Source organism: Conger conger, chromosome 15, assembly GCF_963514075.1.
Source record: "Conger conger chromosome 15, fConCon1.1, whole genome shotgun sequence".
NCBI lineage: Eukaryota > Metazoa > Chordata > Actinopteri > Anguilliformes > Congridae > Conger > Conger conger.
The window spans coordinates 7,215,829-7,236,026 of NC_083774.1; the positions used below are offsets into that span (position 1 = coordinate 7,215,829).

At 50.5% G+C, this 20,198-nt stretch overlaps 1 protein-coding gene across 4 annotated transcripts in view; it reads left to right on the top strand.

Moving 5' to 3' along the window:
• abcc8 (ATP-binding cassette, sub-family C (CFTR/MRP), member 8) overlaps window positions 1-20,198 on the top strand; it is an 84,418-nt gene that overhangs the window by 61,595 nt on the left and 2,625 nt on the right. For all 4 annotated transcript variants that reach the window (XM_061221628.1, XM_061221625.1, XM_061221627.1 and 1 more), the window contains 11 exons: window positions 1,399-1,565; window positions 3,745-3,814; window positions 4,454-4,611; window positions 5,162-5,254; window positions 6,218-6,320; window positions 8,219-8,332; window positions 9,725-9,845; window positions 12,691-12,821; window positions 14,294-14,372; window positions 15,603-15,711; window positions 17,369-17,472. In XM_061221628.1, coding sequence (XP_061077612.1) covers window positions 1,399-1,565; window positions 3,745-3,814; window positions 4,454-4,611; window positions 5,162-5,254; window positions 6,218-6,320; window positions 8,219-8,332; window positions 9,725-9,845; window positions 12,691-12,821; window positions 14,294-14,372; window positions 15,603-15,711; window positions 17,369-17,472 — 1,249 coding nt within the window. The remainder of the gene's footprint in view (window positions 1-1,398; window positions 1,566-3,744; window positions 3,815-4,453; window positions 4,612-5,161; window positions 5,255-6,217; window positions 6,321-8,218; window positions 8,333-9,724; window positions 9,846-12,690; window positions 12,822-14,293; window positions 14,373-15,602; window positions 15,712-17,368; window positions 17,473-20,198) is intronic.

A 20,198-nucleotide genomic window follows, 5' to 3' on the forward strand; every position in this document is an offset into this window, starting at 1 on the left:
TTATTACTGTTATTAACACCCTGCACTGTCTCTGGTCCTGAGCGACAGAACAGGCTTGGTTCAGTCGTCCACGGCGACGGCACGCTTTGTGACATCAGAGTGAACGCTTCCGCGGCAACGGCACGCTTGTGACATCAGATGGAACGTGTCGAGGGCCACAGGGGCTGTACTTTTATTGCAGTTCAGAGTTGGGGTCACATGTCGGGTCATCCCTGCTGTCAATAACCCACAGAGGGCCTCTGAAGCCCTGATCGCCGTCTTAAAATGAACCTCCAAGCCCAAAATAGGAATATGGAGGGAGGAGGTGAAAGCACAAGGCAGTACCCCCCTCCCCACTCTCTCTCTCTCTCTCTCTCTCTATCACTCTGGGGCACATGGAAATGAGCCTCTCCTGAACCTCAGCCTCTCTGGACTCAGAACCCAGCTGGTTTCTCCCCCCTGAGATAAGTGTCCCAGAAACAGCCTGTTTCCCCACACGCTCCACTACATTATCAGATGGGCAGCATCCCCAAAGATCTGGCAACACTTCACTTGGCAAAAACCATTATCGCATTGTGTGTGTGTGTGTGTGTGTGTGTCTGTGTGTGAGTGAGTGTGTGTATGTGTGTGTGTGTGTGTGAGTGTATGTGTGTGTGTGTGTGTGTGTGTGCTTCTTTGTGCTTTCTCTCCCATCTGTGTGTTTGTCTTTCTGTCCGTTTCGTTTGCTGAGTTTGTCAGGTTCAGGTTACGGCGATACTCTATAAATAATCCTCCAATAAATTATTCACTAATTCAGTCTCTGGGATGTGCTGTTCTCTCTCAGGCCTGAGGAGTCAGTCACTGAGCTGAGGAGTCTCAGTACCGCATTTCCTGATATTATACATTTATATAATTTTCCCAATATCCTTTTTATGTACTCGGCAGAATGGCTTATCGAGAGTGATTTGTACAGTTTGTGCACAGTCCATTGCAGCATTTTGTTCATGAAGGAACTGGGATGTAGTGCCTCTGAGTGCCTCTCTGAACATGAGAATGGCACTGCCCCACCTGGGATTCGAACCTGCAATCTCCAAATTGCAAGAGCTATTCTGTAAGCATTGTACCACACTGCAGCCCCGAAGGTTAAAGTAGTCTCAATCCAGTCTCAATCTCTCAGTCTCTCGCTGTCTCTCTCTCTTTGTATAACTCTGTCTCTCTGTGCCTGTCTCCATCTCTCTCAGTGGAGAATATTATTAAGTAAACTTGAATTTGAGTATAGTAACGAAGCATAAGTCAGAAAAGATAATAATTAGTTCTCTGTGTGTTTATTGTGCTTATATTACATTATTGCACATGTATATATGAGGTGTATAATTCAGCAGAGTGAAGTGTAACAGAATGTGAAGTGTATGGTTGTGTTCCTCCCCCGTGTGGTCTCAGAGCTGTGGGTTCAGCCACTCGTCGTACCTGCGTGTGTTCAGCGTGCTCTGCTGCCTGGGGATCGCGCTGTGTCTGGTCACCTGCGTGGCTGTGGAGTGCACAGGCCTGCGGGTGGCCCGGGAGCTGCACCACGCCCTGCTCAACAAGATCATCCTGGCGCCCATGAGGTGTGTGTGTGTGTGTGTGTGTGTGTGTGTGGAGGAGGGGGGGTGTGTGTGTGTGGGGGTGTGTGTGTGTGTGTGTGGGTGTGTGTGTGCATGTGTGCGTGTGGGGTGTGTGTGTGTATGCGTGTGTGTGTGTGTGCATGTGTGCGTGGGTGTGTGTGTGTGGGGGTGTGTGCGTGTGTGTGTGTGTGTGTGTGTGGAGGAGGAGGGGTGTGTGTGTATGCGTGTGTGTGTGTGTGCATGTGTGCGTGGGTGTGTGTGTGTGGGGGTGTGTGCGTGTGTGTGGGTGTGTGTGTGTGTGTGTGTGTTTGTGTGGAGGAGGAGGGGTGTGTGTGTGTGTGGGTGTGGAGGAGGGGGGGTGTGTGTGTATGCGTGTGTGTGTGTGTGTGGGGATGTGTGCGTGTGTGTGTGGATGTGTGTGTGTGTGGGGGAGGGGTGTGTGTGTGTGTGTGGCGGTGTGTGCATGTGTGTGCGTGTGGGGTGTGTGTATGCGTGTGTGTGTGGGGGTGTGTGCACGTGTGTATGTGTGTGTGCTTGCGTGGGGCTGAGTGTGTGTGTATTTGTGCATGCATGCATGCATTTGCATGTGTGCATGTATGTGCAGTCTCTATATGGAGGAGAAGATGTTCCTTGTACCCAGAGTATTTCCTGTGGGTGCAATTGAGATGCAAATGTGTGTCCTACATTTTGCCTGCTAAGTCCCGACTTATAGTGTATTTTATAAATGTGGTCCTAAATAAATCATTAAAATTTATATATTTCCATTATTGTGAATGTATGAGGATGTTGATTCACATTCCTGTGCAATACGGCTTGTGGAAATAACCTCCAGATGGAGGTAAAAGGCTCTATAATGTAATATAATAGCGGTGTAATAAGTCTGAAGTTGAGCAGGGTGAGGAATAGCTGTGTGAATGCGCAGAAACGCTAAATTAAAGCGGTGTGACTCACATCCCCCGCTGCTCGCTGTGAAAGGAAGAGCAGTGCTCTCGCGTGGGAGAGATTAATGATGTCCCTGCCGGCTAAAGCACGTGCCGTTTGCTCGAATCACACCAACATAACAAAAAGCACCTGTCCCAGTGCCTGTTTGCACACTGATAAAAGCAGCACTTTTCCTCCGCTGACTTTCTAATGGAAATGTGTGTGTGAGAGGGTTTTTGTCTGTGGTGTGTGCATGTTACTGTCACAGTGATGGTGTGTGCATGTGTGTGACTTTGCATTTCTTTGTCCGATGTGTGTGTGTGAATTGTATTGTGTGCATGTGGGCATGTGTGTATGTGTGTATGTGTGAGAGAGTTTGGCTCATTTAAAGATTTGCCAATGGGGTAAGAAAACTCCACTCGTCAAGCTTACCTGAACTTAAAACAAGCAAATATTTTCTACTTGAGACAAAACAAATAAGATCTTGTTATAAGGCTAAAATGCTTGTTAAGACACAGTGCAGTCCCCTCTCCTGCGGCGTTGGCTGTGTATTTACACAGGGAGCTGCGCTCTGCTGGAGCTCCAGACTCCTGTCTCCAGCTCCATCTGTTCTGAGGGGTAATGGGGCAGACAGGGTCGCTAACCCAGCTGGTGCCGCCCCACGCTCGTCCCAAAAACACCTCAGAGCCCCGTGACTGCCTCGCCACGGGGCCCCTCCACCGTCGGCCCCTAGAGCACACAGCACTGGGGCCCCGGATCCCGTCCACCACCGACCCCTGAGCACCCAACTACGAAACAATTAGATGGCGCACATTCAAAAATGAATTCTCCAATAAAAAAAGTATAAGTCAAATTTAAAAGCCAAAAGCCAGGAATTTTGAGATGCAAACCAACTTGTTTTTTCATTGAGCCAGGGGTTGGAAAACCGCGGGGCCCTGGAGAGCCACGGGGTGTGCTGGTTTTCGTTTTAACCTTAATATCAGCAACTGATTCAGACCAAAGAAACCAGGTGAGGTGAATTAAGTGTGCAATGAACTGCTTTCACAAGTGCTGAGTAACAACGAAAACCAGCACACCCTTAGGCTCTCCAGGACCAGGGTAGCTGACCCCTGAGTTGAGCACATTTTAGTGGTTTTGACAGTATGAGTGTGGTGATTCGTGTTACACTTTCAAACTGCCACACACACACACGACAGGAGGGGACAGTTAGCGCTGCGTCACCGTGGAAACAGCCGGTCACACCTGTTCTTGCTCCGCCCAGGCTGTTCGAGACGACCCCTCTGGGAAACATCCTGAACAGGTTCTCTGCCGACACCAACACAGTCGACCAGGTACGCTGACCGCAAGCCTACAGAGAGGAGGAAGATCAACCACCACTGTAATGCGCTATATACAGTGCTATATCAGGCACTATATAAACCTCATAATAAAATCTATGTTTACAGTGCATGTGGGTGTTTCACGGTCTCGCCAAGTCTTTAAAATGTATTTAAATGATTAATTTTCACATTCATATAATGTTCAGATATATAATTATTATTTACCAGGCTGACTTGTTTAGTGTTCATTTTAGAAGCTTTAGCATGTGGCTAGGTAATACACGCATGTCCATATACTGCCCAGAGACCTGCACTGTCCTGCAATATTGCTCAAAATTACAAATCTTTATTCATACTCATCGGCAACTGACACAAACACACAGCACCGTCTCAGGGACTGCAGGCTTTCAAAGGTCACATTACTAAAGACTTCTCCTCTTCCCTGAAGCCAAAAACAACCCAATTTGATGCATCATCTAAAAATGGATTACTGAAAGGACACTAACAGCGCACATTCCGGGCTGTAGTATGGTGCTGGTTACTGGCGGAAGCGGCTGTAGTTCAGAAGCAGTGGGAACAGTCGCAACCCAGGAGCCGGCTGTGGTAACGTGGTAACATGGTAACCGTGGGAACGTGGTTTTGTGGTTCCAGCACATTCCGGCCACCCTGGAGTGCCTGAGCCGCTCCACCCTGCTGTGTGTGTCCGCCCTGGGGGTCATCTCCTACGTCACCCCCATCTTCCTCATCACCCTGGTGCCCCTCACCATCGTCTGCTACTTCATACAGAAGTACTTCAGAGTGGCCTCCAGGTGTGTGTGTGTGTGTGTGTGTGTGAGAGAGAGAGAGTGTGTGTGTGTGTGTGTGTGTGAGAGAGAGAGAGAGGGTGTGTGTGTGTGTGTGAGAGAGAGAGAGAGAGAGAGAGAGAGAGTGAAGGTGTCTGTGTGTGTGTGTGTGTGTGTGTGTGTGAGAGAGAGAGAGTGTGTGTGTGTGTGTGTGGGTGTGTGTGAGTGTGTGCGTGTGTGTGGGAGAGAGAGAGAAGGTGAGTGTGTGCGTGTGTGTGTGAGAGAGAGGGTGTGTGTGTGCGTGTGCGTGTGTGTGTGTGAGAGAGAGAGAGAGAGAGAGAGTGTGTGTGTGTGTGTGTGTGTGTGTGTGTGAGAGTGTGTGCGTGTGTGTGGGAGAGAGAGAAGGTGTGTGTGTGTGTGAGAGAGAGAGAGAGAGAGAGAGAGAGAGGGTGTGTGTGTGTGTGTGTGTGTGAGTGTGTGCGTGTGTGTGGGAGAGAGAGAGAGAGGGTGAGTGTGTATGTGCATGTATGTATGTGATACAGTAAGGTCACATGACTGTAGTCCCTCCCCCTCACAGGGACCTGCAGCAGCTGGACGACAGCACCCAGCTCCCCCTGCTCTCCCACTTCTCTGAGACTGTGGAGGGCCTGACCACCATCCGCGCATTCAGGTCACACACACACACACACACACACACACACACTGAGACTGAGACTGTGGAGGGCCTGACCACCATCCGCGCATTCAGGTCACACACACACATGCGTATTACTCTCTCTCTCTCACTCGCACACACACACCACACATACATGCACGCATACACACACACACACACACACACTATACACACGAGACACACACACACACACCACACATACATGCATGCATACACACACACGCACATACACACACACAGACACACTATACACACTGTACACACTATACACACACACACACACACACACACACACCACACATACACACACTCACACAAACACACTATACACACACACACACACACCACACATACATGCACGCACACACACACACATACACACCTACTATACACACTACATATATATAGACATACACAATATATACACTATGCACACACTCTATACACACACATACACGCATACACACACACACAATATACACACTATGCACACACTCTATACACACACATACACGCATACACACATACACACACACACGCACACGCACGCACAGACATACACACTGTAACACACACAGATTCTCACCAATGCTCATTACAGTAAAACTATTTCACACATCAGCAGACAGAACACAGCATATTGTGTTTACCAGCACGACAGCACATTACTAAAAACAGAAAACAGAGGGGTATCATTTTTCTTTCTGGATGCTGGCAAAATATTAAACCATTCCTGCTGATTCCTGTGAGGCTTTAAGAAAACCAGCCAAAACAGAAAATCATATGAATATTACATGAAAGTTGATATATGTACGTAGTTCCTGTTTAACTTTAACAGTGAACATTACTGGGGCCCAAAGAGATTATGTATTCCAGATACGGTATTTCAGCTGGGTGTTCTGCTGATGTCACACTCCGGGCCAGGTCACGTGACCCCTCTCTTCCAATCCCCTGCAGATATGAGGCCCGGTTTAGGCAGAGGCTCCTGGAGTACACCGACGCCAACAACATCTCCTCCCTGTTCCTCACCGCTGCCAACCGCTGGCTGGAGGTCCGCATGGTGAGACACCCCCCCCCCCCCCCCAGGGGGCTTGGGTAAAACACTTTAACCCCATGGTCCTCACTCCTGGTCCTGGAGAGCCACAGGGTGTGCTGAGGTCCTCACTCCTGGTCCTGGAGAGCCGCAGGGTGTGCTGAAGTCCTCACTCCTGGTCCTGGAGAGTCGCAGGGTGTGCTGAGGTCCTCACTCCTGGTCCTGGAGAGCTGCAGGGTGTGCTGAGGTCCTCACTCCTGGTCCTGGAGAGCCGCAGGGTGTGCTGAGGTCCTCACTCCTGGTCCTGGAGAGCCGCAGGGTGCGCTGGGGTCCTCCCTTTCTGGTCTTGCCTTAAAATCAGCAACCAATTCAAACCCAAAAAAACAGGCGAAGTGAGATAACTGTGTAATGAACTGCTTTAATTGATCAGTTAAGTGTGGAGTAACGACAAAATCCAGCACACACTGCGGCTCTCCAGGACCAGGAGTGAGGACCATTGCTTTAAGCCTTCAGACACCTGTACATTTACCCAGAATTCCCGCAGATTCATGAAAAGAACTCTGATTTCACAAGATGGCAGTGTACATTTGGGCTTGTACTGTAGTGGTTTTTTGTTTTTTTAATGATAACTGGGACTGTGTTCATATTTTACCGGCCTGTGAAGCACAGAGATCTCAAACTCAAATCCCGGAGGTCCACTGTGTCTGCTGGTTTCTTCTGCCTGACGTGTTCCTGCACTTTAAACGCTTGCTTTAAGTGTTTCAGTGGCTGCTGATTGAAAGGAACTCACAGAACCCAGCAGTGACTATGAGAGCCCTGCCCTGTAGAGTGACGGTACTCCAGCCTGGTCCAGAACGCAGCTGAAGTCGGGGGAGGGTATTGACCAATCGCAGGAGGGGGATTGTACCGCCAGAGGGAACTTGAGAGGGGAAAGGTCTCAGCGCTTTGGGCAGTCACGCGTCTGCCTCGTTGTTTCGCGGAAATCAGCGGCAGTGCCTGCGTTTACCGCGGTTTAACCGTAACCCGACGCGACGGACCCCAGTCTTACGTAACAAACCCTGCCTGCTCAGGTTAAATCATATTATGCGTTTCATTTCTCTTTTTACATTTTAAAAACATCAAATTACATTACATGTTATTTGGCTTACGCTTTTATCCAATGCGACTGACCGTTGATTAGAGTTTGGCTCATTTCAAGATTGTGGTAAGAAAACTCCACTTGTCAAGCTTATCTCAACTTAAAACAAGCAAATATTTTCTACTTGAGAGAAAAAAATAAGATCTTAAGTCTTGTTATAAGACTAAAATGCTTGTTAAGACAGTCACATTATGCTCAAGGGCTCAACGGCTGTGCGGATTGTGGATCGAACCACCGACCTTGCGGGTCCCAGGCATGCACCTTAACAACTACGCTACAGGCCGCCCCAAATTTAGATATCTGGGATGGTTTGGCAGCCTGTTCAGGGAGTATTCCTGCCTCTTGCCCAATGCATGCTGGGATAGACTGCAGCACCCACTGTGACCCACAGAACATGACCAATTCTAAAGATATTCAGTGAATACAGATGCCATATCTGGAGCAGATTAGCTGAGATACCACACAGCCCATAATTATGTAACTGAACTAGACCGTGACAGATCTGTCCCTCGAATCCAAATCCAGCCCTGGTTTTCTTTTCTTCTGGGTAATTAGCTGAACAATTTGTGCTATTGTCTGGCCAGACTGTCTTCACAACTGTCTTCACACCTCCCAGGTAAAGGGAGGTTGGAAAAGCAACAGTTCTCTGCCCTTGAGGACGATGATTTCATGATCTCTGAACAAGCAATGTAAAATCCATTCCCATTTTTAGTTTTTACATTGTTAGACGTTAGTTGCAGACACTGTTCCCAGATCAGTGAGGTTGATATAGATGCTCTTCCTACAGGAGTACATAGGGGCCTGTGTGGTCCTGGTAGCAGCTGTGGCCTCCATCACCAACTCCCTGTACAACCACCTCTCCACCGGCCTGGTGGGCCTGGGCCTCACGTATGCACTCATGGTAAGAGCTTTCTGTGTAAGATCTACTCACTCACTGTAAGAGCTACTCACTCACTGTAAGGGCTACTCACTCACTGTAAGAGCTACTCACTCACTGTAAGGGCTACTCACTCAGTGTAAGGGCTACTCACTCACTGTAAGATCTACTCACTCAGTGTAAGAGTTACTCGCTCAGTGTAAGAGTTACTCACTCAGTGTAAGAGTTACTCACTCAGTGTAAGAGTTAAACACTCACTGTAAGGGCTTCTCACTCACTGTAGGGCAAGTCTTTTGTAAAAAGCGCTAAACTAATAAAACTGAATTGAGTTGAGCCATGTGTTCATGCTGAGGTTAAGCTCTGTTTACTTGCGGGTCCGAAACACGCACTCAGTCAGCACATTGCTGCAGTGAGAGCTGGGCTCACTTAGCGACGGACGTATGTCGGATTCATTAGCTCGTGGTGATCTGCCCAGAAAGCTTTATTTACCGCAGACGATGAAAGACATCCACGCTATTTATACAGGCTGGATTAGCGTGACATAGATACAGGAAACTGAGCACCTCAAATACAGCTGACTCCTTTATTTGTTTGCATAACTGCTGCTGACGGACGGTTCTGGAAAGAAGCCGGATGCAGTCACTAAGGGGAAGGCGCCAAGTGTGATCGCCAAGGCAGGGATTCTGAAATCAGGCCCACAAGGCTGGCTTTCTCCCTTTCCTCTGATCAGGACTGATTAAACCTGGGACCAGATCTAGGTCAAATACAGAGCTGTCTTGGATACTTTTCTACATTTTACAGAGTTTTCCTGCTGTTTTGGAACCTATGAAATACTCTCAAAGAGTACCCTGAAAAAAAATCGACCTCTTGGTTGGCTCGGTTGCACCAGGCAAGATCAATCGAGCATGAAAAGGATTTGAATCCAAAACGATGATGTGTTTGACCCAGGTTTGCCTGGGACCAGGCTAGTTAAACCTCTGGTCAATCAGCAGCATGAATTGCTCAGTTCAGTATGGGGCAGTGAAGAAAGCCAGCGGCAATATGGAGTACTCTGTGAGAGCGGGCTATCTGAGAATATATCACCACCCCCTCCCCCACGGGGGGTCCCCTGTCTGAGCAGAATGTAGGACCCCCCCCCCCCCAAAACCAGATGTGCCATTTCAAGTGGCTTATCCTGCTAATGAATACATTTCAATATAATGCTGGTGCTGATTTGAGTCCCCCTGCACTAACAAAGGAAACCGTACACCATTGCTAAGGAAAGAAGCTGTATGCCGTTGCTAGGGGAAAGAAGCTGTATGCCATTGCTAAGGGAAATAAGCTGTTGCTAGGGGAAAGGCAGGATTGTAGGCCAGCAGCTTCAGGCTGTAAAAGGCAGCTCAGCCCCCCCTGAGTGACTTCCCCCCCCCCCCCCAGGTGTCTAACTACCTGAACTGGATGGTGCGGAACCTGGCGGACATGGAGGTGCAGCTGGGCTCGGTGAAGAGGATCAGCAGCCTGTTACAGACGGAGCCCGAGAACTACGAGGGTCTGCTGTGTGAGTCCGCCGCCCTAGAGCCACGCCCCGTACACCCAGAGCCACGCCCCGTTCACCCAGAGCCACGCCCCATTCACCCAGAGCCACGCCCTGTCCCCCAGAGCCACGCCCCGTACACCCAGAGCCACGCCCTCTTCACCCAGAGCCACGCCCCGTACACCCAGAGCCACGCCCTGTCCCCCAGAGCCACGCCCTGTACACCCAGAGCCACGCCCCGTTCACCCAGAGCCACGCCCCGTACACCCAGAGCCACGCCCTGTCCCCCAGAGCCACGCCCCGTTCACCCAGAGCCACGCCCTGTCCCCCAGAGCCACGCCCCATTCACCCAGAGCCACGCCCTCTTCACCCAGAGCCACGCCCCGTTCACCCAGAGCCACGCCCTCTTCACCCAGAGCCACGCCCTGTCCCCCAGAGCCACACCCCATACACCCAGAGCCACGCCCTGTCCCCCAGAGCCTCGCCCCGTTCACCCAGAGCCACGCCCTGTCCCCCAGAGCCACGCCCCATACACCCAGAGCCACGCCCTGTCCCCCAGAGCCACGCCCCGTTCACCCTGAGCCACGCCCTCTTCACCCAGAGCCACGCCCCGTTCACCCAGAGCCACGCCCCATACACCCAGAGCCACGCACTGTCCCCCAGAGCCACGCCCCGTTCACCCAGAGCCACGCCCCATACACCCAGAGCCACGCACTGTCCCCCAGAGCCACGCCCCGTTCACCCAGAGCCACGCCCCGTTCACCCAGAGCCACGCCCCGTTCACCCAGAGCCACGCCCCGTTCACCCAGAGCCACGCCCCGTTCACCCAGAGCCACGCCCTCTTCACCCAGAGCCTCGCCCCGTTCACCCAGAGCCACGCCCTGTTCACCTAGAGCCACGCCCTCTTCACCCAGAGCCACGCCCCGTTCACCCAGAGCCACGCCCTCTTCACCCAGAGCCATGCGCTGTACACCCAGAGCCACGCCCTGTCCCCCAGAGCCTCGCCCCGTTCACCCAGAGCCACGCCCTGTTCACCTAGAGCCACGCCCTCTTCACCCAGAGCCACGCCCCGTTCACCCAGAGCCACGCCCTGTCCCCCAGAGCCACGCCCCATTCACCCAGAGCCACGCCCTGTCCCCCAGAGCCTCGCCCCGTTCACCCAGAGCCACGCACTGTCCCCCAGAGCCACGCCCCGTTCACCCAGAGCCACGCCCTCTTCACCCAGAGCCACGCCCCGTTCACCCAGAGCCACGCCCTCTTCACCCAGAGCCATGCCCTGTACACCCAGAGCCACGCCCTGTCCCCCAGAGCCACGCCCTCTTCACCCAGAGCCACGCCCCGTTCACCCAGAGCCACGCCCTCTTCACCCAGAGCCATGCCCTGTACACCCAGAGCCACGCCCTCTTCACCCAGAGCCTCGCCCCGTTCACCCAGAGCCACGCCCCGTTTCCCAGAGCCACGCCCCTATGGAAACCATGGGGTTTGTTTTGGGGTGTGTGTGTGTGTGTGTCTGTTAGAGTGTGAGAGCGTGTGTGTTTGTGTGTGTGTATAAAAGAGTGTGTGTTTGTGTGCTCATGTGTAGTAGAAACCTCACGTCCTGTGTTCTCTCCCTCTCCGCTCTGTTCTGGGGTATGTGTGTGTGTGTGTGTATGGGTGGGGTGTGTGTGTTTGTGGGGTGTGTGTGATTGTATGGGTGGTGTGTGTGTGTGTGTGTGTGTGTGTATGTTTGGGGGTGTGTGTGTGTGTGTGTATGGGTGGTGTGTGTGTGTGTGTGTTTGTGGGGTGTGTTTGGGGGGTGTGTGTGTGTGTATGGGGGGTGTGTGTGTCTGTGTTTGTGGGTGGTGTGTGTGTGTGTGTGTGTGTTTGGGGGGGGGTGTGTGTGTGTTTGGGGGGGGTGTGTGTGTGTGTGTTTGGGGTGTGTGTGTGTGTGTGTGTGTTTGTGGGTGGGTGTGTCTGTGTGTGTGTGTGTTTGTGGGTGGGTGTGTCTGTGTGTGTGTGTGTTTGGGGGGGGGTGTGTGTGTGTGTTTGGGGGGTGTGTGTGTGTGTGTGTTTGGGGTGTGTGTGTGTGTGTTTGTGGGTGGGTGTGTCTGTGTGTGTGTGTGTGTGTGTTTGGGGGGGGGGTGTGTGTGTGTTTGGGGGGGGTGTGTGTGTGTGTGTTTGGGGTGTGTGTGTGTGTGTGTTTGTGGGTGGGTGTGTGTGTTTGGGGGGGGTGTGTGTGTGTGTTTGGGGTGTGTGTGTGTGTGTGTGTTTGGGGGGGGTATGTGTGTGTGTTTGTGGGTGGTGTGTGTGTGTGTGTGTGTGTGTATGCGCGGTGTGTGTTGTTTGGTGGGGTGTGTGTGTGTGTGTTTGGGGGGGGTGTGTGTGTGTGTTTGGGGGGTGTGTGTGTGTGTGTGTGTGTTTGGGGGGGGGTATGTGTGTGTGTTTGTGGGTGGTGTGTGTGTGTGTGTGTGTATGCGTGGTGTGTGTTGTTTGGGGGGGGTGTGTGTGTGTGTGTTTGGGGGGGGTGTGTGTGTGTGTGTATGCGCGGTGTGTGTTGTTTGGGGGGTGTGTGTGTGTGTGTTTGGGGTGTGTGTGTGTGTGTGTGTGTATGGGGGGTGTGTGTGTGTGTTTGGGGGTGTGTGTGTGTGTTGTTTGGGGGGTGTGTGTGTGTGTTTGTGGGTTGTGTGTGTGTGTGTTTGGGGGTGTGTGTGTGTGTTGTTTGGGGGGTGTGTGTGTGTGTGTGTGTTTGTGGGTTGTGTGTGTGTGTTGTTTGGGGGGTGTGTGTGTGTGTGTGTGTTTGTGGGTTGTGTGTGTGTGTGTTTGGGGGGGGTGTGTGTGTGTGTTTGGGGGTGTGTGTATGCGCGGTGTGTGTTTGGCGTGGGTGGGTCAGCAGCAGCACAGGTCCCGGACAGCTGGCCCCAGCGGGGGGAGATTCAGATCCAGAACCTGAGCGTGCGATACGACAGCACGCTGAAGCCCGTCCTCAAACACGTCCACGCCCACATCCGCCCGGGACAGAAGGTCAGGCCACTCCCCCCCGCTGTGCCACGCTGTGCCACCTTCAAGGCACACATTTCAATGTCTGGATGCTACTGTGCCTGTATGCTGCTGTGTCTGTATGCTACTATGTCTGTACGCTATTATGTCTGTATGTTGCTGTGTCTGTATGTCTGCTATGACTATTTGCTCTTCCCTTGTCCCCTTGTACTGTTTTATCTCATGTACTGCATTGATGTTGCTGCCATTTGTGCTTGCATGTCTTGTCTCCCCGCATGTTTCTGCTTGCTCCAATTGTGCTTGATATGTTTGTATTTCTTGCTCCATTTGTTTGTGCTTGCTGCAACTGTAATTTTATTATTTTTTTAACTAATGTATTTTAGGGAGCCTATTGTCAACTGGCCGGGGACAACAGCTGGAAATTAGTCATGTAGGCTAAAGCTGCTCCATTTACTGTTTACAGTTAATTAATGGGGACTGTCCACGACATTATAAACAAATAAAAAATAAAAAATTTCCCAAATGTACCCTGAAAGTACAGCAATGTTCTCTTTGGGTACAAATTAGCATGTTTTTCCAAGCACAAAATGTACAAATGAGTTATAGATTGCTGGTTAGGGGTACAATTCTATGTACCTATAGGGTACTGCCCTACAGCATTTGTACTTTTTAAGGCAGTTCTCATACCTTTATTTCTGAGAGTGCATAAAAATCTATATACACTCAGGGAGCACTTTATTAGATATTTATTAGATGTATTGGTCTTCCGCTGCTGTCGCCTAGTCACTTAAGACACGTCGTGTGTTCAGAGATTCTCTTCTGCATACCACTGCTGTAATGTGTGGGTATTTGCGTTACTGTGACCTTCCTGTCAGCTTTGACCAGTCTGGCCCTTCCCCTCTGACCTCTCTCATTAACAACGTGTTTCTGCCTGCAGAACTGCTGCTCACTGGATGTTTTTTCTTTTTCATACCATTCTCTGCAAACTCTAGAGAATGTTGTGCATGAAAATCCCAGGAGATCAGCACTTTGTTAGATATTCAAACCACCCTCTCAGGCACCAACAATCATCCACGGTCAATGTCACTTAGATCAAATTCTTTCCCCATTCTGACATTTGGTCTGAAAAACAGCTGAACCTCTTGGCCATGTCTGCATGCTTTTATGCCTTATACTTGCTGCCACATGATTGGCTGATATTTGCATTCACAAGCAAAGGTCTATGTAATAAAGTGCTCAGTGAGTGTACATACATTCCATACACATATGCACAATTTCATGAACATCAGAGAGTCATTAGATACCCATCATGTAAACCCCCTCTTCATGAACTATCCCTCAGCATTGGGACCCTCTGGAAAAAAAGCCACTGAAGAGGTTTTCTGGACACCCCTGCACATTTACTGACATTAAGAACACCTTTTATACTTATTTTTACTTACACACATCTGTAGATAAAAGGCCTTCCCTGTCAGCCGCGTCTCTTCTGTCCGCAGGTGGGAATCTGTGGCCGAACAGGAAGTGGAAAGTCCTCCTTCTCCTTGGCGTTCTTCCGCATGGTGGACACGTTCGAGGGTAAATATTAATAAAATAAATATTAATGATGAGGCTTCGCAGCATCTCTCTCAGGCCTGGAGACCCGGGGAGTATGGTGTATGGTACTTATCCAAGTACTTATCCAAGTACCATACACTATCTTTCCAGAAGTCACAGTCAGACACGCTTTACATTAATTAATTAATTTGTCAATGAATTTCATATATAATTCTAACAACCTCTACACATCACACTCCCCCACACCTAGACAAGAAACTGGACAGGGATTGGCATTAACTGTTGCAGTTAACATGAATTCATTTACAAATACATTAATTAAGCATGAAATGAACTTTTCATTAGTTAATGTATTTGTTAGCCACCAAATAGCTTATTAGTTATATTAATATTTATACATTAAAGGTACAATAGGTCATTTCGGATTACTAATGGAATTGTAGAAACAAACATGCTCATTCCACGACACTGTTTATCCCACCCCTTCTCTGTGAACGTTCAGAGGGTGAGTCAACATGTCAGTGAGCCTTTTTCAATGATTGAAAGGGATTTACAATGGTCTTGAAACAATGTTTTAACACAAAAATCATGTGGTGAGTGTTGGACAGTAGCATGCTGAGTTTTGGAGATTGATGTGGTGAGTGTTGGAGAGTAACGTGGTGAGTGTTGGAGATTGATGTGGTGAGTGTTGGAGATTGATGTGGTGAGGTTGGAGATTGATGTGGTGAGTTTGGAGAGTAACGTGGTGAGTGTTGGAGAGTAACGTGGTGAGTGTTGGAGAGTAACGTGGTGAGTGTTGGAGAGTAACGTGGTGAGTGTTGGAGATTGATGTGGTGAGTGTTGGAGAGTAACGTGGTGAGTGTTGGAGAGTAACGTGGTGAGTGTTGGAGAGTAACGTGGTGAGTGTTGGAGATTGATGTGGTGAGTTTGGAGATTGATGTGGTGAGTGTTGGAGAGTAACGTGGTGAGTGTTGGAGATTGATGTGGTGAGTGTTGGAGATTGATGTGGTGAGTGTTGGAGAGTAACGTGATGAGTGTTGGAGATTGATGTGTTGAGTTTCAGAGATTGATGTGGTGAGTTTCAGAGATTGGTGTGGTGAGTTTCAGAGATTGGTGTGGTGAGTTTCAGAGAGTAGCGTGGTGAGTCTGGAGATTAATGGTGGTGAGTTTGGAGATTAATGGTGGTGCGTCTGGAGATTAATGGTGGTGAGTTTGGAGATTAATGGCGGGTTCTCTGCGTGTTCGCGGCAGGGCGGATCATCATCGACGGCATCGACATCGCCCAGCTCCCCCTCCAGACCCTGAGGTCCCGCTTCTCCATCATCCTGCAGGACCCCTTCCTGTTCAGCGGCACCATCAGGTCAGAGACCGGGGAGGGGGGGGCAGTGTGTGTGTGTGGGGTGGGGGGCGCGGGAGAATGGGGAATAAATGTGATCTAAGTGACTCTGAGCGTGGAATGATTATTGGTGCCACACAGGGTGGTTTGAGTATCTCAGAAACTGCTGATCTCATGCTGATCTGGGATTTTCACACACAGCAATCTCCAGAGTTTGCAGACAATGGTGTGAAAACAAAAAACATCCAGTGAGCAACTCCGCCTTGTTAATGAGAGAGGTCAGTGGAGAAGGGCCAGACTGGTCAAAGCTGACAGGAAGGTGACAGTAACAGAAATAACCACACATTACAACAGTGGTGTGCAGAAGAGTATCTCTGAACACACGATGCGTCAAACCTCTGAGTGGATAGGCTACAGGGGCAGAAGACCAATAAGTCCAAAAAATAAGTCTAATAAATACTAAATAAAGTGCTCAGTGACTGTATATTTTCACCCAAACACCTCAGCTCAAGAACACAATTCTTGAGCTGAGGTGTTTGGGTAAAAATAGCTTACTCAGACCTTCACACAGACTGCTCACTGCAGAGATAAAAACTATAGTCCTGGACAAAAGCCACCTCCAAGAAGTAATGGGCTGCACCAAGGAGAAAAGGGCAAGATGCCAGCACGTCAGGGAGGAGCACGCTGTGGCCTTTGTGATTTCATTTCAATCAGCAGCCAGGACACAAGGTGTGCAGACTCTTTAGTCGTTGAATGGCCTTCCTTACAAAATGCATCAAAAGCCAGCTGGCACTGTGGACCTCTGGGGTTTGAGGTGGAGATGGTTCAGGCCTGTTTTTCGCCCAATTTTCCTTCCGTTTCTCTGTTTAAAATGCCTTTGTGGAGTTCTCTGTAAAACTCACTGTACAAAACCAATGTTAATTGAATTGTGATTCTTGCTTTAGATGCTGGTAAAACCTGAAAGCACTTCAGCAGACCACAAAGAATTTTAAACGAAACCCCAAAACACCTCACTACAACATGAGTTAATATTGGTGAATATATATTTTCCTGTGAGTATCTATATTGGTGAGAACTGCTAAAGAAATCGAGGCACTCACACAGTGCATTAAATACAGTTTTACTTGTTCACAAGCAGCTGAGCAATTCTGCTGCTCACTAAAATAGCTACTTCATCTCCAAGGCAACAATTACATGCCTTTAGGCTATGGATGCACTACATTTCACTTCGGTGTTAATCTGTGAGAATTAGCAGGCATGTAAAGGCTATTCCAGATGTATTTATAGGCTTAACATGCTTAGGTGTGTGGCCTGTGTGTGGTGTGTGTCTCCATTGTAATTATTGGACTTATGTATGCATGGACGTATTTTACTATTCTTAGTGTTATAGTTGCCAAAGCTGTTTTACCACTCCTTCTTGGTCAGTTTGTTGTCTGATTACTCTGCAAGGGTTGAAGTTTTTATCAATGTGGTCACTTTGAGCACTTGGAACTGCACTTCCCTACAGGGTTTTCAGCTCACTTATCCCTGGTTATGGTTCTGTACATTATTGTACATCGCTCTGGATAAGAGTGTCTGCTAAATGACGAATGTAATGTACTGTAGTGTGTGTGTGACCCTTGTGTGTCTCAGCAGGTTTAAAGTGTGTGACCCGTGTGTGTGTGCGTGTGTCTCTCTGCAGGTTTAATCTGGACCCGGAGAGGAAGGCCACAGACTGCATGCTCTGGGAGGCTCTGGAGATCGCCCAGCTCAAGACTGTCGTCAAGGCCCTGCCTGGGGGACTGGGTGAGAGAACATCCCCCCAACCCAACACCACCCATCACCCCCAACCCAACACCCCCCAACACCCCCAACCCAACACCCCCCAACACCACCCAACACCACCCAACACCCCCAACCCAACACCCCCCAACACCCTCAACCTGACACCACCCAACACCACCCAACACCCCCAACCCAACACCCCCCAACACCCTCAACCCAACACTCCCCAACACCACCCAACACCACCCAACACCATCTAACACCCCCAACCCAACACCCCCCAACACCCCCAACCCAACACCACCCAACACCCTCAACCCAACACCACCCAACACCACCCAACACCCTCAACCCAACACCACCCAACACCCCCAACACCACCCAACACCCCCAACCCAACACCACCCAGCACCCTCAACCCAACACCCCCCAACACCACCCAACACCTTCAACCCAACACCCCCAACCCAACACCCCCCAACACCACCCAACACCCCCCAACACCCTCAACCCAACACCACCCAACACCCCCAACCCAACATCCCCAACCGAACACCCCCCAACACCCTCAACCCAACACCACCCAACACCACCCAACACCCCCCAACACCACCCAACACCCCCAACCCAACACCCCCCAACACCCCCAACCCAACACCCCCCAACACCCTCAACCCAACACCTTCAACCCAACACCACCCAACACCCCAACACCACCCAACACCCTCAACCCAACACCCTCCAACACCACCCAACACCCTCAACCCAACACCCCCAAACACCCCCAACCCAACACCACCCAACACCCCCAACCCAACACCACCCAACACCCTCAACCCAACACCACCCAACACCACCCAACACCCTCAACCCAACACCCTCCAACACCACCCAACACCCTCAACCCAACACCCCCAAACACCCCCAACCCAACACCACCCAACACCCCCAACCCAACACCACCCAACACCCTCAACCCAACACCCCCCAACACCCTCAACCCAACACCACCCAACACCCCCCAACACCCTCAACCCAACACCACCCAACACCCCCCAACACCACCCAACACCCCCAACCCAACACCCCCCAACACCCTCAACCCAACACCACCCAACACCCTCAACCCAACACCCCCCAACACCTTCAACCCAACACCACCCAACACCCCAACACCACCCAACACCCTCAACCCAACACCCTCCAACACCACCCAACACCCTCAACCCAACACCCCCAAACACCCCTAACCCAACACCACCCAACACCCCCAACCCAACACCACCCAACACCCTCAATCCAACACCACCCAACACCCCCAACCCAACACCACCCAACGCCCTCAACCCAACACCCCCAACCCAACACCACCCAACACCCCCAACCAAACACCACCCAACACCCTCAATCCAACACCACCCAACACCCCCAACCCAACACCACCCAACACCCCCAACCCAACACCACCCAACGCCCTCAACCCAACATTCCCAACCCAACACCACCCAACACCCCCAACCCAACACCACCCACTACCCCCAACCCAACACCCTCAACCCAACACCTCCCAACACCCCCAACCCAACACCCTCAACCCAACACCCCAGCACCACCCAACACAGCCCAACACAACACCACCCAACACCACCCAGACCAACTTTGGCACCTCTGGTTTTGATTAGGGTACATTGGGACAGAGAGCATTATAAGGGCATTTTTGTAAAAGAGCATTAATATCCAAAATGATAATAGAGTAAAACACACAGAGTAAGTAGGGGTCATTGCTCGTATTAATAAAGGATAGATATTCAATACACATATGAACAGCCCCCAACACCACCCAACACCCCCAACCCAACACCACCCAACACCACCCAGCACCCTCAACCCAACACCCCCCAACACCACCCAACACCCTCAACCCAACACCCCCCAACACCACCCAACACCCCCAACCCAACACCCCCCAACACAACACCCCCCAACACCCTCAACCCAACACCACCCAACACCCTCAACCCAACACCCCCCAACACCTTCAACCCAACACCACCCAACACCCTCAACCCAACACCCTCCAACACCACCCAACACCCTCATCCCAACACCCCCAAACACCCCCAACCCAACACCACCCACTACCCCCAACCCAACACCCTCAACCCAACACCTCCCAACACCCCCAACCCAACACCCTCAACCCAACACCCCAGCACCACCCAACACAGCCCAACACAACACCACCCAACACCACCCAGACCAACTTTGGCACCTCTGGTTTTGATTAGGGTAGGCTACATTGGGGCATTAATATCCAAAATGATAATAGAGTAAAACACACAGAGTAAGTAGGGGTCATTGCTCGTATTAATAAAGGATAGATATTCAATACACATATGAACAGTTACAAACAAACAATGACTCCTACCTACTCTGTGGGTGAAAACTGATATCATTTTGGATATGGCGATAGTGTCCTCTCAGGTGAGCCGAGGCAAAATCTCCCCGTTTTGTCTCAATCTCCAAATCTCCTGTGATGCCAACGAGCGTTTAAGTTCTTGCATCAGAACACCATGCAGTGGCTGCAGTGTGACTCTGTTTATTGTCGAGTGGAGTAATCGGTGTGTAATATTATCTCACACTGGCCACAAAGAAGTCAGGTCAGAATATTTTAAAAATATGTTTGGTCTTTTTTGAACCCGTTTCAAAAAGGCATCTTATCCATTTTTTTTACCTGGAGACAGGGT